General features: G+C 40.7%; 2 protein-coding genes across 3 annotated transcripts; one reads left to right on the forward strand and one right to left on the reverse strand.

The window, feature by feature from the left end:
* Positions 1-7,463: 7,463 nt before the first annotated feature.
* LOC118117020 (G-protein coupled receptor 135) lies at positions 7,464-14,040 on the reverse strand. Of its 2 annotated transcripts, XM_035169046.2 has the most exons (3): positions 13,486-14,040; positions 12,570-12,856; positions 7,464-11,174 (listed from the first exon to the last, which is right to left on the reverse strand). In XM_035169046.2, exons 2-3 carry the CDS (start codon positions 12,674-12,676, stop codon positions 9,833-9,835), a joined length of 1,449 nt encoding a protein of 482 aa, XP_035024937.1. In that variant the 5' UTR covers positions 12,677-12,856; positions 13,486-14,040; the 3' UTR covers positions 7,464-9,832. The 2 variants fall into 2 exon arrangements, with proteins under 2 accessions (XP_035024937.1, XP_047197773.1); XM_047341817.1 differs by having other exon boundaries at positions 12,570-14,040.
* A 1,689-nt stretch (positions 14,041-15,729) lies between these two features.
* Positions 15,730-22,660, forward strand: LOC118116358 (jnk1/mapk8 associated membrane protein). The gene is made up of 7 exons (XM_035168031.1): positions 15,730-15,852; positions 16,439-16,518; positions 17,810-17,964; positions 18,519-18,725; positions 19,412-19,593; positions 20,381-20,457; positions 21,133-22,660. The coding sequence occupies exons 1-7, from the start codon at positions 15,849-15,851 to the stop codon at positions 21,349-21,351; spliced, it is 924 nt and encodes a 307-aa protein (XP_035023922.1). The 5' UTR covers positions 15,730-15,848; the 3' UTR covers positions 21,352-22,660.
* Positions 22,661-22,817: the final 157 nt, after the last annotated feature.

A 22,817-nucleotide genomic window follows, 5' to 3' on the forward strand; every position in this document is an offset into this window, starting at 1 on the left:
CTCTGTGGTATAATCCCAAGACACATGAGTTAAAACAAGTATCAAGAAAACTAGAAAGGAAGCGGCGCTCCAGCAACCGTGTTGAATATCTCCTAGACTGGAAGAATAGTGTTAAAGCATATAAGAAGGCCCTCCACAAAGCAAGAGCTGCCTACTATTCAAAACTAATAGAAGAGAATAAAAACAACCCCAGGTTTCTCTTCAGCACTGTAGCCAGGCTGACTGAGAGTCACACCTCCACCGAACCCAGTATTCCTCGATCCCTAAATAGCAATATCTTTATGAATTTCTTTAATGATAAAATTCTAACTATTAGAAATCAAATCAAACATCTCCTGCCCTCAATTGGCACTAATACCCTACCAAGAACAGAAATCTCAGAAACTGCTGAGAATCCTACCAATTATTTAGACAGCTTCTCTCTGATCACCCTTGATCAGCTGACCAAATTAATCTCATGTTCTAAACCAGTGATCACCAACCTTTTCGAGCCCAAGATCCCTTTTTAATTCCAAACGTAAGCCGAGATCTACCACCCCGATATCTTCCAAAACACCCACTTAGGAGGGTCATATTTATTATTTTTTGCAATTTCTGTTAAAGGCTGAATGTACAAAAAATAAATATACCCAAAGAAGGGCAGTTGTGCAACTTTTTCTATTCAATGACAATATTCAAATTAATATCAATTCATATTTACAATGCAAATATGTAGCTTCTCAGTTCCACATCATGTTCTGCAGAGGAGCTGCTACTGCAGCACAATGTTTTTACATATAGGCTTTGATTTGAATATGGCCACAAATATGATTATTGCCTTGTATGAAAGAAATCCCTTGTGCATCTTTAAACAGATGCACAAGCGGAAAGATGCCGTGCATCTTTCCGCTCCTGCAAATATTTCACAATAAAAAAAACTTTTTAAACAAGGGAATGGATATCATTAACAAACTCTGGAGTGCTTTTATTTTTGAAAAGGCTTACAGAAAGTGTTGCAACCATTTGTTTGTGACATAAATTCATCAGATAAACATTAAAACTCAGGTGAAAGATCATTTTCTCTGTGTATACTGCTGTGAACCAAAATGTGTATCTGTCTATGACACAAATGTATTTACAACACTTTCCGAACACGTTTCAAAGTAAAAGCACTCCAGCGTTTCACCTTCTGAATCCACTCATTTGTTCCAACGGGGCTTTGATTGTTATCGACAGACCGAAAGATGCGCATCTTCATACCGTAGAGTCCTGACATCTAGTCTCGTACATAATCCGACTTGTATTGAAGGAAATGCAGGAGATAAACCTGCAGCTCCACCGCCAGTAGCGGACACACAGCGCGTGTGAAAAACAGACAACCGACACACAGCTGATCTGCGGAGCGACGACAGCCAGTGAGTCCAGAGAGTTCGGGGATCGACAGTGAAGACTGGGAGATCGACCGGTAGATCGCGATCGACGGGTTGGCGACCACTGCTCCACATTGTGCCGCTTTGCCGTCGCAACAGTTGCCCCGCAAATGAGACACACACATTTTTCTTTCACTGTCGTAAAAAATAACTCTTCTTCCCAATCATTATGAAAATAGTATGTTTTCTTTCGCTTTTCTGTCATGTTTTCTTTAGTTTGGGGGGTAAAAAACACATCTAGCTCGCCATCGTTGCTGCTCCCGCCAGCTTGTCTCAGCATAGAGTGAGATGGCGGTTTGACTTTTTTTTTAATTTCAAATTTCAGTTTTTCTTTTTTTTCTTCATATTTTCTTTTTTTTTTCTTTTTCTTTTTTTAATTTAGAGCATGCCTTGCGGGCGACTCGCGGGGCCCGTGCGGGCGACCAGGTGCCCACGGCACCGTGTTGGCTACCTCTGTTCTAAACCAACAACTTGTATCTTAGATCCCATTCCTACAAAATTACTTCAAGAAATTCTGCCCCTAATTGATAGTTCGTTACTGAACACAATCAATCTGTCATTATCATCAGGATATGTACCACAGTCTTTTAAAATAGGTGTAATCAAACCCCTTCTCAAAAAACCCACCCTGGACCCAGAGGTTTTAGCCAATTACAGACCAATATCTAACCTCCCCTTCCTGTCTAAAATCCTAGAAAAAGTTGTAGCCAATCAGCTGTGTGAGTTTCTCCAGGAAAATAATATATATGAAGACTTTCAGTCGGGGTTTAGAGCTAATCATAGTACAGAGACAGCCTTGGCAAAAGTCACTAATGACCTTCTAATAGCTTCAGATCAGGGGTTTGTGTCTGTCCTCGTTCTGTTAGATCTTAGTGCAGCATTCGACACAATTGACCATCACATTTTATTACAGAGACTAGAACAGTTAATTAGCATTAAAGGAACCGCCCTAAACTGGTTTAAATCATATTTTTCTGATCGCTCCCAATTCGTGCAAATTAATGATGAGTCATCTGTGCGCACCAAAGTTAACCATGGTGTTCCACAGGGCTCTGTGCTCGGCCTAATTTTATTCTCATTATATATGCTTCCACTCAGAAACATTATCAGGACACACTCGGTAAATTTCCACTGCTATGCGGATGACACCCAGTTATACTTGTTAATAAAACCTGAACAAAGTAAGCAAATAACTAAACTCCAAGCATGTCTCAAGGACATAAAAACCTGGATGACCCGCAATTTTCAGGTAAAACAGAGGTTCTAATACTTGGCCCTAAACACCTTAGAGATACATTATCTAATGATATAGCTGCACTAGACGACATTGCCCTTGCTTCCAATGAAACAGTCAGGAACTTGGGAGTGATCTTCGATCCTGATTTATCCTTTAATTCACACTTAAAACAAATTTCTAGGACCGCCTTTTTCCACTTGCGTAATATCTCCAAAATCAGACATGTCCTTTCTCAAAAGGATGCAGAAAAACTAGTCCACGCCTTTGTTACATCCAGACTTGATTATTGTAATTCCTTATTATCAGGCTCCAGCAGTAAGTCGTTAAAAAGACTCTGCAGCTTGTCCAAAATGCCGCAGCACGTGTCCTGACAAGAACCAAGAAAAGAGAGCACATTTCTCCTGTATTAGCTTCACTACACTGGCTTCCGGTTAAATCTAGAATAGAATTTAAAATTCTCCTCCTCACCTTCAAGGCCCTTAATAATATGGCACCATTATATCTTAAAGAGCTGTTAGTACCTTATCAACCTACTAGAGCACTGCGCTCCCAGAATTCAGGCTTACTTGTCGTCCCTAAAGTCTCTAAAAGTAGAGTAGGAGCCAGAGCTTTCAGCTATCAAGCTCCTCTCCTGGTGGAATCATCTCCCACTTTCAGTTCGGGAGGCAGACACCATCTGTACGTTTAAGAGTAGGCTTAAAACCTTCCTTTAGATAAAGCTTATAGTTAGAGCTGGTACAGGCTTGTCTTAGACCTGCTCTTAGTTAGTGCTGCTATAGGTCTAGAAGGTCGGGGGACACATGACACACGGAGCTTCTCTTTCCAGCTTCTCCTTCCTCTTCTCAATCGTTATCACATCAAAGTAATTCATATCCCATCAATACATGTTACTGACTTGACTTCTTCCTCGGAGTCCCTTTGCCTTATCGCTCGCAGACCCAGGGCCGCAGCTGTGGCCACATCATGGATTAGGATCTGTGGATCGCGTATCAGAGATCGTAATGGTGGATCCAGTATGGCGGATTCTGCATCGTGCTGGCTGATCATGATAATAAAGGCGGATCCTTTATCGTGTTGGCATCTGATACTGGTGGTGGACCACGACCGAGGTGGCAGCTGATGATGGATCCTAATGGCGGCAGTGGACAATGACTGTGGACTATAGTGGCATCCGATCTTGATGGTGGATCATGATCTTGCTGGCTGCTGACCATAGACTATGATTGCAGCAGGACTGCTCGATACATAGTATTTCTCCTCAGACACTTGACCATTAATGACATTAATCCACCAATTCACTGACCTTGTTCTCCTTTACACGTGGCATCTATTGCACTTCTGTCCATCCTGGGAGAGGGATCCCTCACATGTGGCTCTCTCTGAGGTTTCTACGTTCTTTTTACCCTGTTAAAAGGGTTTTTTAGTAGTTTTTCCTTACTCTTGTTGAGGGTTAAGGGCAGAGGATGTCACACCACGTTAAAGCCCTATGAAACAAATTGTGATTTGTGAATATGGGCTATACAAATAAAATTTGATTGATTGATTGATTGACTTTTGGGGAAAGGTCATGTCCTCCATCTTTGTATACAGTCTATAGTTTTTTTATCGTTCCCTGCCATCATACCTGCCAGCAGCTTTGCTCATTTGACATAAAAGCAAACAGTTGACTTTCATGCGTGTTCCCCCTGTGTCATGTGACATGGAAAATACGCTGCCGATGAAGTGTGCTTCTTCCTTAGCTGTCATTTTTACAAATTTGATAATATGTTGTTGGTTCCTTCACTTATAATACGTAGCCAAGATGGCGACCGGTGAGAGTCCATTGTTTCACTGTCAACTGTTTAACTGGCGTGCACTACATGTTGCCTGTACTGTGTGAATGCACTTATGCACTCAAAATAGCAAGTGAAGAATGGAAGTGAGACACAGCAGACAAGTTTCGATGAAAGAAAGCACGGTGACATCTGATTTGCAGTAGTTATATCGGCCATTAAGGTCAGAGCAGTAAGCTCATAACTTAAAACTTAAAAAAAACTAACATTTATTATTTCGGGTCAGACAAATAATATTAATTAAATATCAAAGTCCAGTTCGGCCCGTGACCCGTTTTTTCATTCCCTATTTTTGCTCTGAGCAAAAAATCCAAACTACTAAAAACAAACCGTTGTTCAGTTTACACACGCATACTCACCAAGCGCTTTATCTTGAATATCTTACTAACACTGATTTGGGCCAGCGTTTAACCTTGAGATTCTGCTCTGTGTTCACATGACTGCATTCCACCATTTTTGCACATTTGTCACTTGCACATTCTTGCTGCCAATCTCCTGTTCAACCACATCACAGTGGTCCCCCTGGATTCATATTTGATGTCAGTAGAGCAGTGGGGAGTAGGGTTGAGCCGAATACTCAGATGAAACGAGTATCCGGTACAGAAAGTGTACTTTTACAAGCAGGAGTACCAATCCAAGTAAAATGTGTCAATATCCATTCTCGTGATGAATTAACATCCTCATTGGATAGCTGTGTCCACATCATTCCTTGATAGGCCAGCCACACACAGAGCTCTTCCCCTACACAGAGCCTATAAAAAGTTAAAGCTAACGTCATTATCTATGATATTCTCAGCGTCCACTGGCCGAGTCAGAGTGCACCATGCCCGGCATGTTGAGTATGAAAACCTGCATTTTACATAATACTTCTTAACACTGCATGTGTTGTGTTCATTGTATTCACTGAAGTTTATTTACTGAAGTTTATAAAAAACTATAAAAAAAATAGCTCTCTTACTCTTGTGATCAAAAACATTGATCTGAATCTCAATTCTAAGGCTGTTCTGTAAATAGTTTTCTAATAAACAATAAATATAGCAACTTCTGATCAAACCATATCCGTGTCAGGCTTAAAACACCAACTTTGCTAAACTTTTGGAATGTGTACAGATGCACACACAGGCAGACAAAAATGTATGCTATAAAAAATTGCCCTATGTCACCTATGCCAGGAGCCGCCCCTGGCTCTGTGTGGCTGGCCTATCAAGGAATGATGTGGACACAGCTATCCAATGAGGATGTTCATTCATCACGAGTATGGATATTGACATATTTTACTCGGATTGGTACTCGTAAAAGAACATTATCTGTACCGGATACTCGTTTCATCCGAGTATTCGGCTCAACCCTAGTAGACATTGTAAATGTGATGAGCAGACACAAACACACACAACATTGATTATTGTGATAGTCCTACGTTAACATTTTTGAGAATGCTTTAGGAAAGTTAGGCAAACCAGTGCAACCAATGTTAAGGATTGAGTATCTGGAGACCTGATACAAAAAGTTATGATATCAGTTATTTTTATACTTTTTACTAATTTCTCAAAACAGAGGTAAATTCTTCCCCCTAAAAAATCATAAAAAAACCTTTGGAAGCCGACATTTTTACTGCGCAGTTGTCAGATGGTGGGAATTATTAGTGTGTGACACATTGAAGACCTTGATTGACAGCCAGTATGAAGGAGGGCATCTTAAAAAAAATATGCAGGTTTCTGTTGTTTTTTACGTTTGAAGTTGATCAGTTACTTCAATTGTATTGGATTTGGCTGCAACACTGTTTACTCCTGAGACTCCAAATGTGTTTTGTGGACTCAAACCCTTCAACCACCTTTCCATCAGCATAGTGGTGACATGATAATGAGTGAATTTTCATTTTTCTATGAACTATCTCTTTAAGGCAGGTTGGCTCCTTGGATTCAAGATGTTGATGCTAATCTGTGTGACTCAAATGAAACCTTGGTTAATCAGACCATTTTTTCCCAATCCTCAATTAATTAATACAAAGATAAATGATGAAGTGAATCTGTGCCTGTTGCAGCCTCTGGATTCTGCTCTTGCCTGACCATCCCACACACTCTTCTGCTGTTAAAGACCATCTGCCTCAAGGTTTGACATGTGGTGCATTCTGAGATGCTTTTCTGCTTGGCTCCATTGTAATGAGTGGTTATCTCAGTTATCTGAGTTACCATAGCCTTACTGTCAGCTTCAGGCCGGCATTTCTGCTTTCAGAACTGCTGCTCACTGAATGTTTTTCTTTTCACACATGCCTTCAGATAATGTATTTTATGATTTGACACTTTATAATTATAATTGTATTGAAGGGAAACTCTGGAAAGTGTTTGGAAATAATAGTATAGTAGTATAGAATATATTTTGTACATTAGGGTCGGGCAGATCACCATATAATTAAACAGTAGAACATGATAAAATCATCTGTTTGATCAAAATCTATGTTGATTAGTGTGATGGATCTTGATAGTCAGTGTGTTTTGTAGTTCCTATCGATGCATAGAAGAGGTTTTGATGTGGTACCATAACTTTTGTGCTACTTTTTAGCTTGACTGCAACAGCGAGGCAGCCCTAGAAATGCAAATGGCCATGACTGACCAGTGATTAAGTCGTACCATTGGCCAGTCAGCCTAGAGTTGGGGTTTCCCCATTGGTTGTAGTTTACGTCTTCCAAGATGGTTTATTCACCTAATCTTGGGAGGATTAATCTGTCTGTTACTAATGAAACAGTTTAGTGTCACTTTGTGTCCTCTCTCAGATCTCCTGTCCTGTCTGTGTTAGTCTATAAATAGCACTCTACAGTCTTCAAAGAGCAGATGACCTTTAGGTGCAGGACAGGATGTGACCTGATAAATCCATATATACAGAATGAGCACTTGTAAGATAAAGTGTCTTTTTCCATGACGAAGATGAGTTGGCCCCATGGTTGGGTGGATGAAAAACACATTTTTCACAGAGGGGACAAAAGTAGAATTTGAAGATGAAAAATTTAACATTTTATTTTTGAGAAAAGATGATATGAAAATGCATTTACACATATACATATGTCATATATCCCTTTCCTGTTTGGCACCTGAATCCTCTTCGCTGCTGCAGCTTTGGCGAAACAGCACTAAAAAGTGAACACTCTCAGAGCTTGGTTGAATACAACAACATATTGTCTGAATAGTAATCCTTTTTTTTTTTTACACTGCTGAGGTCACACTAACACTTCTTATTAGGACAGAGAAATGTATCTTCCTTTGGTAGCCTCTGAGAGATACTTCCAACCCTGACAACAACATCAACAGCCTCTGAACTACCAACCTACATGCTGAACATAGTGTAAAAGATGAATTGCACAGTTGATGTGCGTCTTTTACTGTTTTTGTGGTGTTGGTTCTTTTATTAGCCATTAGCCAGGCCCATTACCCATTTTAAGGCATTGATCACCTCCACACGTACAAATACCCCATCAAAAAAGGTTCCCCGTGACAGTACTTGGTCGGTCTTGTGATTGGTTTAAAGAAATACAAACAAGCCAGTGCACATTTTCCCGTATGAAAGAAAGATAGTGGCTGCAACAGGACTGTTCTCCAGAGCTGATTCAGCACAGTGGAGAATTGCTTTTATAATATTAATTGCAACTTTTTTTTGCAACTCTGCGACCCGTGCGTCTCCTGCTCTGACAGGCCAAAACGTCCAGTTTGTAAAAAAAGTTTTTTTCTTTGTGTGATTCAACCCATTTTGTTTAGGATATTTCATGCTTACAGCAAAAATATACATTATATAAACACCATATCAGCCTTTTCACCTCAGCTGTAACACTGGTTCAAACTGAAAGATAATCACATATCCATAAAACAAATGATGGGATAATGAGAGCTAACTCTGCTGCAGATAAAGGCATTCAAATTATTAACTCGAAGGAAGTTATGTTTTCACCCATTTCCATTTGTTTGGCTTGTTATAAGCAAGATTAAACAAAAACAACTGAACTATGAAACTTGGGGGATGGATGGGACATTTTCTTTCAGTTTCTATAACATTGCAAGAAAGGGTTTAGAGAATAATCCATGAATCTCGATTTAAAAATAGGTATTTTTAGGAGATTTTTGAAAAATCCAGATGTAGTGAAATTAAATGTGTTTTATAAGGCATCTGTTGGGCCTTGGCAGATGTATGCACTCTACTGAGCCATTTTAGTTTCACAAAGCTTCTATAGAACTACTGAGCTGAACAAGAGAGAAAACAACTAAATTTTGAATTCAAGACCAAACTGACAACCATGACAAGCAGCATCATAACTTCATGCTGTTTTTGCTCGGAGGGGCATATGTAATCTTTACCAGTGATGACATATGAAACAATCCCTGCAGCATGATACTACAGGTACTGTTGGTTGAACATCCAGTGAGCCCGGTCCTGGGACACACACGCGTCAAGGTCTCACGTGGTCTCATCAGTCCACTGGCCCACTAGGACAAAGTCCCAGTTAACTTAGCAACTCACTTGTTGGGATCCACTAGCAAACCATCTTCTTAGCTGTGACCTCTGTAGAAAAGGATAATAGCTGTGTTGCGCCATCCACTTATAACCATGCTCTACCAGACATAAACTGCTGACAGCTATGGCACGAGTCAATGGTACAAATGTGTGTATTGTATAAGCTAGCTAGCAGAAATGATGTTCCCTGCTTAGTGTTTTAGCGGTTAGCTTGCCAGCTACAGTCGTTTAAAATCACCTCTTCTGCGAGGATGTGTGGATGAACTTCACTGACCAATTCCTGGTGCTAGTTAAAATTAAGAGATTAAGGGGTTGATTGTTTGGGAAGTGTATCTTTAGGTTCTTTTACGCATTCAAACAAATGGCTAATGATGTCATTTTGTTGGTGTGAAAAAGACATGTAGGCTAAAGTACAAATACATTTCAAGCATGGAAGGTTTAGGATTAAAAAATACTATATACCCTTTATCAGTTTTCCAATTCTGCTTCATCAACATATCTGACATGACAATCTTTGCAGCGCAAGTATCAACACATATCATGGTTCTCAACAGGGATGCTCTGCACTAAATCATTGACGGGATCCCAGACAGCAGCTGCTTGAAATAAATTCATAACTCAAAATGTTTGTCTTCCCATTGTGTGAATAGTTCTGCAAATGAATAGTACTATACTCATGATCCTGTTGATTCTTGGAACACTAGTGGTATTAACACTTTTGAGATTCTGTGATCTGACGAGACAGAAATCAGGTATTTTCGATAATGGTGACAGCAGTCTCTGTATCCATAATAATAATAAATACATACAGATACGATAAAAACCATTATAAGATGTTTGAGAATTATTCCAGAATTTCACAGGCTGGTGTCAGCTGTCTTCATCTTACGAGTGCTGACAGAGTTGGGTAGACTTGCAGTGTCAGGCTGGCCGTCCCTGCAGAAGAACACAGCGGGGTTTTTACAGGCCCACATTGCCACCTCTCCTCCTTTTCCAGGACTTGAACTGGAGATCCGGCTGTTATGATTCACCCCCACGCGACTTACGTAGCGGTCCCTAATCCTCTCCGCTTGATTAAGCCGACTCTCACGGTTCTGGGTTTGGCTGGAAAGGTACGTAGCAATATTTCTGGTCCGATAACCCTCCTCTCTGCTCCGTCCAAGTAACATGGATATATTGGGGTTCCTCAGGGCGTAGATCAAAGGATTGATAGCTCCATTTGCCCAGGCGAACCAGATGGCCACTGTGTCCATTGCAGGGTTGAATTTGTAGTCTCCCATTGCTGTAACCAACCCCATTAAACAATATGGCCCCCAACAAAAAATGATGAAAACAATCATAATGAGAACTGTGGTGGCTGTTCTCATTTCACTGTAAAATCGCAATAAGTAAGCGTATGTGGTCACTGGCCTGACTCGGATCTCTGAGAGCCGCACTGTCTTACAGATGTTATAGTGACAAAAACACATGAGGGAGAAGGGTAGTAAATAACAAATAACAATCAGACAGATGCTGTAAGACGTCCCCATGCGTGAAGTCCCAGAGTGGAACACATACATACAATGGTAGAACCCTCTCTTATGGATTTCTATAGGTGTCCGAACTAGTAGGTACCAAGGTAAAGAGAAAATGACAGCAGTCACCCACACAGCTATCAACAACTGAGTTGCTTTCTGGCGCCCTATTTTAGCCTGTGGCTGTCTAACTATGGCATAGTACCTGTCAAAGGAGATCAGAGTCATAGTCAGGGTGGAAATGATACCAAAGCAGGTATTGAAAAAGCCATTGGCCACACAGAAATGATCCCCGAACATCCAGATGCCGTCCTTACTGAAGAGCATGACGAAGGAGAACGGCAGACATAGAACAGCTGTGAGGAAGTCGGACAGTGACAGCGACATGATGAAGGCGTTGGTCACCGTTCGAAGTTGCCTGTGTTTGATGATAACGATGACGACTGCAGAGTTACCGAGGCAAGAGAGAAGGAAGATGGAGAGGAGCACCAGGGCCTGAGCTGCCACTGTGATGCCCTGAAGGACAGAGTTGCCCTCTGCGGTACTCAGCAGTGCCGGGGTCGATGCCTGGTGGGTTTGACTGAGCTTGTTCCCTCTTTCGTCTCTGAAGGCTGATAGGTTTCCTATGGTTCCCACTGTGGCCTCTGCGGTGGCGGTTACTAGGCTGGTCACTATGGAAACAACCCTAAAGAACCATAAAAGAAAGAGAAATCATTGTGCAATCAACAAAGTCTGGGCACAATATGTTTTCACAACTGCCAACAGCGCCTCATGTAAATCCCAAAACCTAAACATTGTCATAACGGCTGGGTGTTGATACTAATTATCAAATACTAGTGTGATGCAGTACCAGACTATCTCTAAGGTACAGTGCACTTAATAGCCAAATTAAATACACTATGAAATGATGGCAACAAATTTAATATTAATATATATAAATATTAATATATATTAAATATAATTAAAATGATAAATCATCTGATCAAAGTGTGTGGCAAGCTTTTGGTAGCTGACAGTTTCTACACAAACTTCTGCAGACACAATCAAAACAGTATCAATGTTTGACACCTGGTTATTCTGTGTTTTCCAGAAGCAGCTACTTCTAGGAGCAGTTTTTCACATTATCAATGATCGAACCAAGGTCTCCAGTGTGTTGTTAATGTGTTTATTGTAATAGCTAACTTTTTTAATAAAGTGCAATGAAAAAGGTTGTCGTTCCTTTTGAATGAATAAAATTAAATTTTATAATCACTAATACTAACGTCAAAATTAACTACGTCATCACTCAAACATTATATCGTTGGAGGTGAAGACTACAAGAAATCATTCCTCTTCTTTTCTTCTTCTTTAGTTTAATGCTGTCTCATCTTCCTTCAAATGGTCCAAAAGTAAAAAAAACTAAAAAGAAATTCCACAGCAAACTATGTGAACTGTGATTTTTATCTGGACCAAGACCACCTTTTTTGGTCAGACCAAATTTTGGTCCGTTTGTCCACACTTGTCTGAGGCCCCTTTATTTTGGTTCGGACTGAACTGTAAAGTCACTCTAGACCAGTAGCTATCTATCCATGTAGCAAGATGGTGTCCTGGTTCTTAATACTGCCTACAAAGCCCAGATTGGTAATAGGTTTATAGGTCAATTACCACATACCTGTTTGAATCACTAAACAATGCAGAAATGAGGCTAGCGTACATGAATTTTTAAGAGGGACTACGAACAGAATAAATGTGATCAGAGAAATTTGACTCCTGCAAACCATTAGTGTACTTGTCACATCTGAAATTAAATGTGTATGAATAGGAAACTAGAAAAGGTGGTTTGTACATACATAAAATGTATACGAGCTTTAATATCCCACCACCCTTATTCTCCTGCTAATTGTATCTCAGCTGATATGAGCTTAGTTTGGCGATATGATTGAAAATGTTTTTGTCAGCTCCAGGAAATGGTGCGGATAGCGGAGGTGCCAGTTAGCAGGTGCCCCTTTGTTGCAATATAACAACTTGCTTCTCTCTACTCACACAAATGTAACTTTCATTTCTCAGACAGCTGGATGAATGGATGGACTGAGTAAATTACCTCGGCACAACAGGTGAGGGAGTCACCAGCTGGTCGGTGAAGCTTGGCCGGGAGTCTTCAGCGGTGTAGTTGCTGCCCCACAGGGCCGTGCTAACAGTCGACTCCATCGATAATGTGCAAAAACAACACAACAAAACTCATCCCCGATCTCACATGCGTCCAGTCCGAATATTGTCTGTCAGTTTTGGTTTCCTGGATTCACACATAGCTGCTGGTAGGTGACTCCTCCTCATCCATTTGCAGTTTTAATTTTTCTCCATACTCATCAACAGAAAACACGAGCAAGTCTGTGGTAATAGTCAAAGAGGGACCTATTAGGTTAGTTTGAACTATCTGTCATTGTGTGACATTAGTTTAAATGTAGGATTAGAATAAAAGTGTCTGAGATCAAAGTATACAGTGTAATGTCTGGCACTTTTTGGAATGATATGTACCAATGTTCTACACTATTGTTGCATTTGATGTTGTATCAGCTGCTGGCTGTTCATTTTGTCTGTGCCACATTATTTCCCTGTGGCACTTTTTTTACTAAAGCTCTGAGAATATCACAGGTCACTGGCCCCAGGAGCTTTTCATACAAAATACATGTGTTCTGATTCAGCAACTGTTTCACATTAATTCAATGTCATATATGGAGCTTACAACAATAATAGGGTGGATTAGATTGATGTTTGTTTTGCATCTCAAGTCTCTTGGTGGAAATAGATTTATAATTCCATAAACATACACTTTGAAACTAAATGAATCACCTTCAGCAGTTATTAGTCTGATACAATGTGAAATGCAGAATTTAGTTCAACCTTTAGCGACACTAAGCTAGTAAGGAATAGCATCAATTTCATGTGTAGCCTAATGCTATGCTAAAGTTTTTTAAATAGAAAAAATAGCCATGTAGACCTCCAGTTCAACAACTCACCTGAATGTTGTGTTATTTGATTACATGCTGTGATAATGTAAGGTCTTACTAAAGCATGCTAAATCTAAAATGCCCGCCATTATTTCTATCTCGTCTCCACACACACAAACTGCGTCTCTCTGTCTCTCTGCTTTCCTGACGGTGCCTGAACGTCTCAGACACAGCAGCAGCTTGTGTATCCAGGAAGAACAACGACGCGTTCACACAACTCCGTTCGTGTCGCCGCTGAATGTTTGGAACCTGTGCAATCCTTCACGAGAAGAGGAGAGGAGGCTCAGTCCGCCTGTTGTTCTTCTAGCCCATCAACGCCGCGGGAGGAGCAGAGAGAAGAAAAACACGCACACATCCTCAGAGAGCTGCTGCCGCTGCTGCTGCCGCCCTGTTGATCTCTCCCGGAGGAAGAGAACAGCAGCCTCGTCTTGTTTCTCCTCCTTCTCCTCAGTGTCTCCGTCAGGGAGCGGACCTCAGAAGATCACTGGTCCCAGATGTGGAGCAGATTGTGCCTCTCTTCCTGACACTACGATCCCTCTCAGTGGCCACGCCCTCCACACGAACGTGCTCACAGCTTCGTCTGACGTTTAATACAGTTGCCATGGTAACTGGTGATAGATTTTTGTTCATCGGTGTCCCTGTAACATGGTAGACAGTCATTTACAGTGTATGGGTAGGCAGCTATAGCGAAAACACTGATTACAATGGATATTTCAGACTGCGTCTCACTGGATTTACAAATACGACAGTTTGGTGATTTCATCAGTGGAACAAACCCAGGATATGTTTTCATTATCTGGCTTCACTGAACCTAACACTGACCAGATAACCTGCACTATGAATTATTATCAGTTATGAGCATCCATGTGATGATCTAGTATTTGCACTCAGTAGATTGTACCTCTGCCAAAGCCTAATATTTGACTTTGATGTGCACAAGATTGCACCCACTCCTAAATATCAGTCCTCTAAATATGCCTGATTCGTTTCATCACGATCAATGGATTGTTGTTGGAAGAATCAACAACAATGTGGAAAATCTTGCAATGTTAAAGAGTGTTAAAACTAATTCCTAACACCCCCCCGCTCCCAATCCACACAAAATTCAATGGGTTCTCTCCTGACTGATCACTTTATTTATTTTGATGGTTTATTTTTGCCAGTGGGTGTCCTCTTGGCTTTTGTTTTGAAATATTTACACTTCTGCATCATTTGTCTCCATTAATTGGTCAATTCAATATGGAAAGATTCACAAACAATAGTGTTTGCTGTAGCTTTATGTTTAAACAAACAAACTAACAATTTAGTCACTTATTTGTTTTACATTTATGTATGTATTTATTTGTCTTTCTTTTATTGCCATTGTTTTACGCTGTTGTGGTGTTATTAATGCTCAGTGATATATACTGTACACACTACACTGTTGTTTATTCCCTCATTCTTGGACATGGGGCTTTTTGGGGGGGGGGTGTTAGTATTGGAATATTTTGTGTCATTGTACTGCTCTGCAATGTTCTGAAAATCCAATAAAATATGTTCATAAAAAAAGTGAACTAATGAGAGCTAAACTCTTCATAATCTTTGTCTACCTGTCAAAACAGAAACTATATTGATGACCAAGAAGTCACAAACCATTGAGAAAAATAACATCGATAACAACAACCCAAATACTTGATACTATTAAACTGTATATACTAGTTTAATTATTTCTATATATTTATATATTTCTGTATATATTTTATATTCCGTACACTTAAGTATTGCATGCACTTATTACTTGCTGATGCCTTTTTGACTCTTGCTGCTGTAATACTGCAAATCTTCCCATCGTGGGACCAATAAAGGGTTACCTTATCTTATCTTACCTTATCTTATTAACATTTGGAAGAATATGCACCACTTGTGTACAATCAATTGTGGGGTATGGAGCTTACGTTTAAATGGGACTTTTAAACCCTCCATTAACAGGTCCTGTTGTGCTGTTGAAAATACACGTTAGAACGAAATTTAGAACCATATAAGTTAGAGAAAAATCTGTTATTATGGAAGTTTGGATGGAAAAAACTAATTATCGCTTTTTGTTCTTTGCTATTGTGGAAACAGATTCACAGAGGTCACAACACATCATTATGCATTTAAACCGAAATCGGACGACTTCAAGTTGAAAGTAGTAACACCCCAGTACGAAAGGTGGCGGTGTGCACCTTATGATCACTGTTTGCGACCCGTCATAAAACCAAAAAAGAGGTCCTGTTTGTGTTGCATGTATTTTCGTCCACATCCGGTTTAGTCATGGGTGTGTTGTAAGAGCGACAGAAAACAGTTTAGCAGCACCGAGGCGAGGAAATAGTTTTAGTCTTCATTGGTCCAAAATGTGTAAGTAAGACTTGTCTTTAATGTGAGATTAGTTCTCCTCTTAGAAGTCTTTCACCGCACGTACTAGTAACGGGTTTACCACACTAGCTACCTGTCAACTAGCTAGCTAACTCCATCCCACTGCTCTGTACTAGTCCGAGCGCTTCATTAGGTTATGTCTCTGTAATGGAATAAAGACACGATTGTGTTCAAACAGGGGTTAAACAGCGACTAATAAACTGTAACTGTGTCCTAGTGGCGGAAGTGTGGTTCAGTTCTCCTGGTTGTTTTGGTCTCGAGCTAAGATGACGTTTCTCTCCAGAAAGCTCACAGTGTGAAATACTGTTGCATAGACATCACCTGTATTTACTGACAGTAACAAAACGAGAGATGCACATCTCCTCCTCTGTCCGACACAGTGTGAATTCTGTCAGGTACATAAACACATCTCCACGTTAGCTACCAGAAATGAATGTTGACCTCAACCGCCTAATTCCACTAACGTTAATGAATGAACAGATTTGTGTTCATACTTAAAAACCTGTAACAAAGTGCTTGTGCTGTCAACGTGTTTGCTGCTGTCTAAGTTGTGTGTCTGTCCTTACAGCTGTGTCCATGAGCTCAACGTGTCCAGGCCTGTACTGTGGCAGGATGACGGTCAATGGATCAGTGGAGGGAGAGTGTGGCGTGAGTATTAAACACCATATTTACGTCTGACTGCTATGTTGTGTCTGTCTGTGGGACATTGTCCATCATCCATCAGTGCTATGAAAGAGACCTGATATTAACATCCGTCCTGAGGGACCTGATCACAAGCATTACTTTCAGGTCTGAACGCAGCCAGATGCGTCCTGACTTCTGATCACTCAGACCACTCAGGGTTTTTCCTACATAGAGAATTGTGAGGCGCCGCCTCCATCAAATTTCATGTCGCCTCCCGGCGGAACTCTAGTACAGTGGAAACTGCTTATGGTGATCATATTTGTCTCAGGCCAAATTCATCACTATAAGCAGTTGATTACTATAAAATAATTGCATAGCTTCTGTATGATAGTCCCAAAACTTGAGCGAAAGGTAACACGCCACATAAACACGCCACATAAACACACACAAAAACAACAGAATTTGTAAATTTAGTCATGTATGGCGGGGCGTGCTCGGTTTGCAGTGTGCAGAGTGAATGATAGAGGGACAGAGACAAGCAGTAAATTACTGAAAGAGCATAACATCTGCTCCCCGGTCACTTTCCAATACTGTATATAGCTGCCCACTGCTCCGTGTGGTCACTGCCCCGGTGCATTACAGGGCACCACCTCTGTATCGATAACCAAACTGTAAATCTCAGATTTGTTGTCCCCTAAAAGTGTGGGGACAACATTCATGGGATGAACAGTGAAGGCATGAATTCAAACACTAACAGGAACAAGCTGTTATCATAGGAGGGATGCACAAATATTCACAAAATACATCTGTTTATAAGAAAAGTTTTTTAAATCCCCAATCACTATTACCCTTACTTAACAAAGAGCAGTAATCCAACTACAGCCACAACAAGCAACCATGAGCACAAGCGGCAATCTACTAAACAAGCAAGCAGCAGGTCATGTGGGCGACAGTGTCTCACACTAGCTCAAGATGGCTGACTCAACTGTGAGAACAGAGAGATGGCAGTTGATGGCTTGCTCCTGCTACCACACTATCTCTGCACCAATGGTATTTGTGAATACATGCAAATGTGTACTGTGTGTGTTAGCAAAAAGAGGAGAGAGATGCATGCAAAGCAATCCCAGTCACTGTGGTGAGACACATTCATTTCATTTAAGTCCTATTTTACCACACAGTGACACAGCAGGCCTGGTGCACATCTTCTAACTGGGGAAATCCCAATTCATATGCTTTACTTATGGTGAGTGCATAAGCAGTCAATGATGTGGGGGTGCACAGTTCTAATCTCAGTCGTCTGTGTGTGTCCTGCCAGGTGTGTCCTCGTGGAGAGCGGTCCAACCTTCAGAAGGTATGTGAACGCTGCGCTGAGTCGCCTGATCTCTACGACTGGCTCTATCTGGGATTCATGGCCATGTTGCCTCTGGTGCTGCATTGGTTCTTCATTGAGTGGTACTCTGGAAAAAAGAGGTGGGCTCACGCACAATATGACACACACACAAACACACACACACATTGACTATAATCTCAGCATTTGTTTGCTTAGTTGCAAAAAATATGTCAAATGAGGAACTGCAATGAAGAAAAGTAAGAGTAGGGATTGCTTGTAAGTCATTATCCATGTTGCATGAACCGATTTTGTTTTCTTTAGAAAAAGGTTCACATGATAAGAGAGTGACGAATCAGAAAGGTCACCCTGTGACTGATGACCCAATCTGGAAGTGAACTCCAGAGTAGGGTGGATGTCAGAAAATGCAAAATGGTTGTGATTTAAAACAAATCATATCAGTGTGGAAGTAGCCTGGATGTGTGTGAGCAGCGACAGTGTAACTTGTTACTTTTGTAGTGTTGAGACGGGACTGTGTTTACAGTGGAGTTTAATTTGAGCCTACTGCTGCTCTACGTGTTCCGAAAGATCTCATTTACTTTGTTCTTTTTGTTCCTGGAATACTTACTCTCCATATGCTTTGTTTGAAGTCTGTAGTGTGAAACTTAGTTCCGTGTTTGTGTTGTTGTGTGTTTAGTTCCAGTGCTCTTCTACAGCACATCACAGCCATGTTGGAGTGCAGCGTGTCGGCCGTGGTCACTCTGCTGGTCACCGATCCGGTGGGAATACTCAGTATCCGCTCCTGTGGTGTCCAGATGCTGTCAGACTGGTACACCATGCTATACAACCCCAGCCCAGACTACATCAACACCATACACTGCACCCAGGAGGCTGTCTACCCACTGTAAGTGCTGACGTCTGGGTTGCTTTAAAAAAACGTGTTTATTATGCAGTTGAAGACAGAAAATGGAACACATACACAAAAAGATGGCAGCAAGGAGAAGTCTTTGAAACAGTATTTACATGTTGCCAAGTAAATGAACCCTCTGAAACTGACGTCTCTCATGCTGGCCGCAGGAGATTGTTGTTGTCATATTGTTCGCTTGTGATGACGTCATTACGTTACGTTACGTACTGTGATAATTGTGGTAACAATGGGTGGTGGTGCCAGGGGATTTCTGTCATCTGCCTGTGGGGGATCATAATAACACATGATTTATAGATAGTTCTTTTTGCAGTTTTTAACCAAATTTGGTGGAAAAACATGTCTTTTTCTTTCTTTTTTACATTTATTTAAATACTTTTCTAAATCTGTACTTTTATCAGTGTGGCACACTGTAAAGCCACTTATTATATACTTTATAAACGTAGCCACTCAAGTCAAAGTATTTTATACCTTCATACAACATCTTGCAGGATATGAATCTTGTTGGTCCTGTGTTGTGTGACATGTATGTTTTACCAATAATCATCTAATTATTGATAATTCAGGGGAAACTCAGTGTTGTCACCAACTTTGGCAGCATCAGCATCTTTTGAGACCATAATATACCTTTGTGACATCACTGCTTTCTGGTTTTGTGTCCTCAGTTACACTATTGTGTTGATCTACTATGCATTCTGCCTGGTTCTGATGATGCTGCTGCGCCCTCTGCTGGTGAAGAAGATAGCTTGTGGTCTGGGTAAATCTGACCGCTTCAAAAGCATCTACGCTGCTCTCTACTTCTTCCCCATCCTGACAGTGCTGCAGGCCGTGGGAGGAGGGCTGCTCTGTGAGTTCATATTCCATCCTGAACTACTGTTGGAGAGTTGTGTCATTTTTGATGTGCTTGGGACCATATTACACAGCTGTTAAAAAACGTCAGGTTATGGTGTTATTTCTTTTCATGCACTGGTCAGTTTTGAGATTTGGGGTTATTTTGCTTAATATATCTTCTTTCAGACCAGTGATAGAAAACTGTTAGGCAAAGTGAAGTAAAATACGACCTATTTGCATCTTTAGATTTAACTATATATACAATACATGCATTATCTTTAAAGGTGGTTTTCTCGAAATGAGTTTGTTCTAACGCTCTGAGCCAGAAATGTCCACCTCAGTATCACCTACAATCACCAAACCCTCAAGGTTTATTCCTGTCTTTATCCTGAGAGTCGATTGAGGGTTTGTTCTCATATTATTCAAACCCTGATTTATAGAACCCTTTTTCCCTGGTGAAAATGAATTTACATGGATATCGCCAGTATTTTCTGATTTTATAGAATGTTAAAAAGGAATGTCCAAACTCCCTCCCTCTAATATGTCAACAAAATGTATTTCCTTCAGATTTCTGTTTGAGAAATGTATGTAAACTAGAGCCCATTTAATTAGATAATGTAACATTTCCATATTTAAACATATCATTTCAGAGAATGTGTAATACAACCAAATATCTGTTGTAAGTGAATCAACGGAAATTTTGGGGATATCTATTAGCTAAACATTTGAATCCCATATACATGTAGTGTCACACCTAAAATAATAACTAGTTGTGTAGGTTGACGTGTGTGTGTGTGTTTCAGACTATGCGTTTCCTTACATCATGCTGGTGCTGTCTCTGGTAACACTCGCTGTTTACATGTCTGCCACTGAGATACAGGTAACCACACGCACTGCCCCTGCATCTTAGTCATATGTAGTAGTCATATCTTAGTCATATGTAGTAACATTCAAAGTGTCGTCACACCTGTAAATTGAACTGACTAGTTTTGACCTCCTCTAAAGTGGGCTTGCTGTGGTAGTCTGCTAGCCACACCGTCTGTTTCCTTTTTTTCAAGACATAAAACTTTATTTTTGTGTATCAGTGGTAGAAGTGGACTTTCACAGTCTGTGTAATTGAACACTGCACACAACTTCAAGTGAAATCTAACGTCACAGATCTCAGTCAGTTAACGCTCTAAAGACGCTGAGCCACAGACACTTGTTAAATGTCCGGTGTAATTGGTAACAAGTTCTCACAAGTTTACCACCTGTTGGAAGATTTCCACACAGTGGCATCCTTACTCTAAAGCATAAGAGCTGCTTATACTTAATACTGGAGTGAGTGAGACTTTTCACTATGAATAAATCTTACTTGTTATTTCATTTACTATTGTGTCACTGCATCATATTATTTCTCATAAAACATTGTTAAATTAAAATTCTAGTTTCTAACGTTCGAAATTCTAGGCCTTACAAACACTTTCAGACTCATAGAGCACTTGATAAGTGTCTATTGGAAGCTGATCTCAGTGTTTTTGGTCCTAACCTCTTTCCTCTGTTCATCCCCCACCAGTCTTTCAAACACCTGGTTGCTAAGAAGAAGCGTCTGGTCGTCTTGTTCAGCCACTGGCTGCTCCACGCGTACGGCATCATCTCCATCTCCCGACTGGGCAAGCTGGAGCAGGACCTACCGCTGTTGGCCCTGGTGCCCGGCCCCGCCCTGTTTTACATCATCACGGCAAAGTTCACCGAGCCCAGCCGCATCCTCTCTGAGGGCGGCAACGGCCACTGAGCTGCTGCCATCAGAAGTCTGACAGAAATGGCAGACATCAGTGTGTTAGTCATTAATAATCCAGTGTGTTTAAATGTCTCATTTAGTTTTACAAATGAAATCTATTCTGTGTAGAATGATTGAAACTGCAAATGCTCCCAGTGGAGAAGCAGCAACCAGTCAGTATTTATAGTTGAACTTTGTTGAAGAGCAGAAAACTTGATTTATTGTCAAGTTCACGTCCTGTTTTCTCACTCACATGTCTTATATCCGTCTGACATCATCCCAAAGTGTCCTGAGAGGTGTTTTTTTAGCACTTTATTCAATGTTGTACATATTTTTTGTAAAACACAGTACATGATATAAATGTAGAGTGAAGGTGGCCTTGTCACTCAGACCTCCTCTAGGCCTCATGTATATACCAAAGTGCGATAGAAGTTTGCCTCAGCCTGGAGACACTGAGTCTCATTGAACCATCACATTCTAGTGACAGAGCTGAGCATCTTTTCCTCTCATAACAACCCTGAGCATCTTTGAAAAACCCACTTCTGAAAAATCCTCCATTACTCCTCAAATGAAAATGACATGATGTTGCTTGATTTGCACAAGACAAATTTATAAAGGTTGTTTTTCTCTGTTAATGTTACTTTGTTTAATTTGAATTCACTGTGTCATTTATCAGTTTGTCTTGATCAAAACAAGCACATTAAGAAGCCTGGACAGAAGTACAATTCGATTCCTTTCAGCTTCAGAGGGCTGGGATGTGATTATAAAAGGAGCTGAGCCCCACCCTCGCTCTAACAAGTGGAAGAAGCTACTGGACCATAAATGACAGCAATGTGTTAGAAATCTGTTAAGTTCTTTTGCTCAGGTGCTGCGAAAAGACTTGGCTGCAGCAGACTCTTATTATAAAAAAAACCCTGAGGTCACTGAAGAGTAGTAGGTGCTACATCTTAGTGGGTTTTTTCAAAGCTCGTTCGGGGTTTATCTCATTAACAAACATTACAACATTCAAGAGGCACACACTTCTGTTAGTTGCGGGGGGTTTGTATTTAAGTGAACTTCGTTGTAGTTGTGTATAGAAGCACCTGCCTGTGTTTCTGTGTTTACTTTGTCCTTTTGTACTGAACCAAGCTGTGATCCTTCAAATGGTCTTCATGGGGTTCTCAGTTGAAGCTGCTTATGTTGTGTATATGTATATGATTGTAAATATAAGAGTGCTTGTAAATATCTGTATATCTGTGTTCAGTGGGATCTGCTTCATGCACACAAGCTCCATTTGCAAAGAAATGTTTGTCGGTAATAATAAAGTCTGAATTACCACTGACAACATGTCTGTTGAGTGAACCCTGTACTTGGGGACTTATGACTCACCTTTATGACTCTCATAAACACATACCTGCTGTCAGGGAGGGGTTTATTCACTTCAGAATGGAGACATGTCTCCTGCAAATCTAATCCAGCTCCATTCAACACAATCCGCAGAG

Source organism: Hippoglossus stenolepis, chromosome 10 (assembly GCF_022539355.2).
Source record: "Hippoglossus stenolepis isolate QCI-W04-F060 chromosome 10, HSTE1.2, whole genome shotgun sequence".
Lineage (NCBI taxonomy): Eukaryota > Metazoa > Chordata > Actinopteri > Pleuronectiformes > Pleuronectidae > Hippoglossus > Hippoglossus stenolepis.

Excerpts from the sequence above, each read along its gene's own strand:
- LOC118117020 (XM_035169046.2), bottom strand. The coding sequence starts at position 12,676 with ATGGAGTCGACTGTTAGCACGGCCCTGTGGGGCAGCAACTACACCGCT. Across the intron at positions 11,175-12,569 it reads CCCTCACCTGTTGTGCCGAG|GGTTGTTTCCATAGTGACCA; the intron begins GTAATTTACTCA and ends ATGGTTCTTTAG.
- LOC118116358 (XM_035168031.1), top strand. Across the intron at positions 17,965-18,518 it reads TGGTACTCTGGAAAAAAGAG|TTCCAGTGCTCTTCTACAGC; the intron begins GTGGGCTCACGC and ends TTGTGTGTTTAG. Across the intron at positions 18,726-19,411 it reads CAGGAGGCTGTCTACCCACT|TTACACTATTGTGTTGATCT; the intron begins GTAAGTGCTGAC and ends TTGTGTCCTCAG.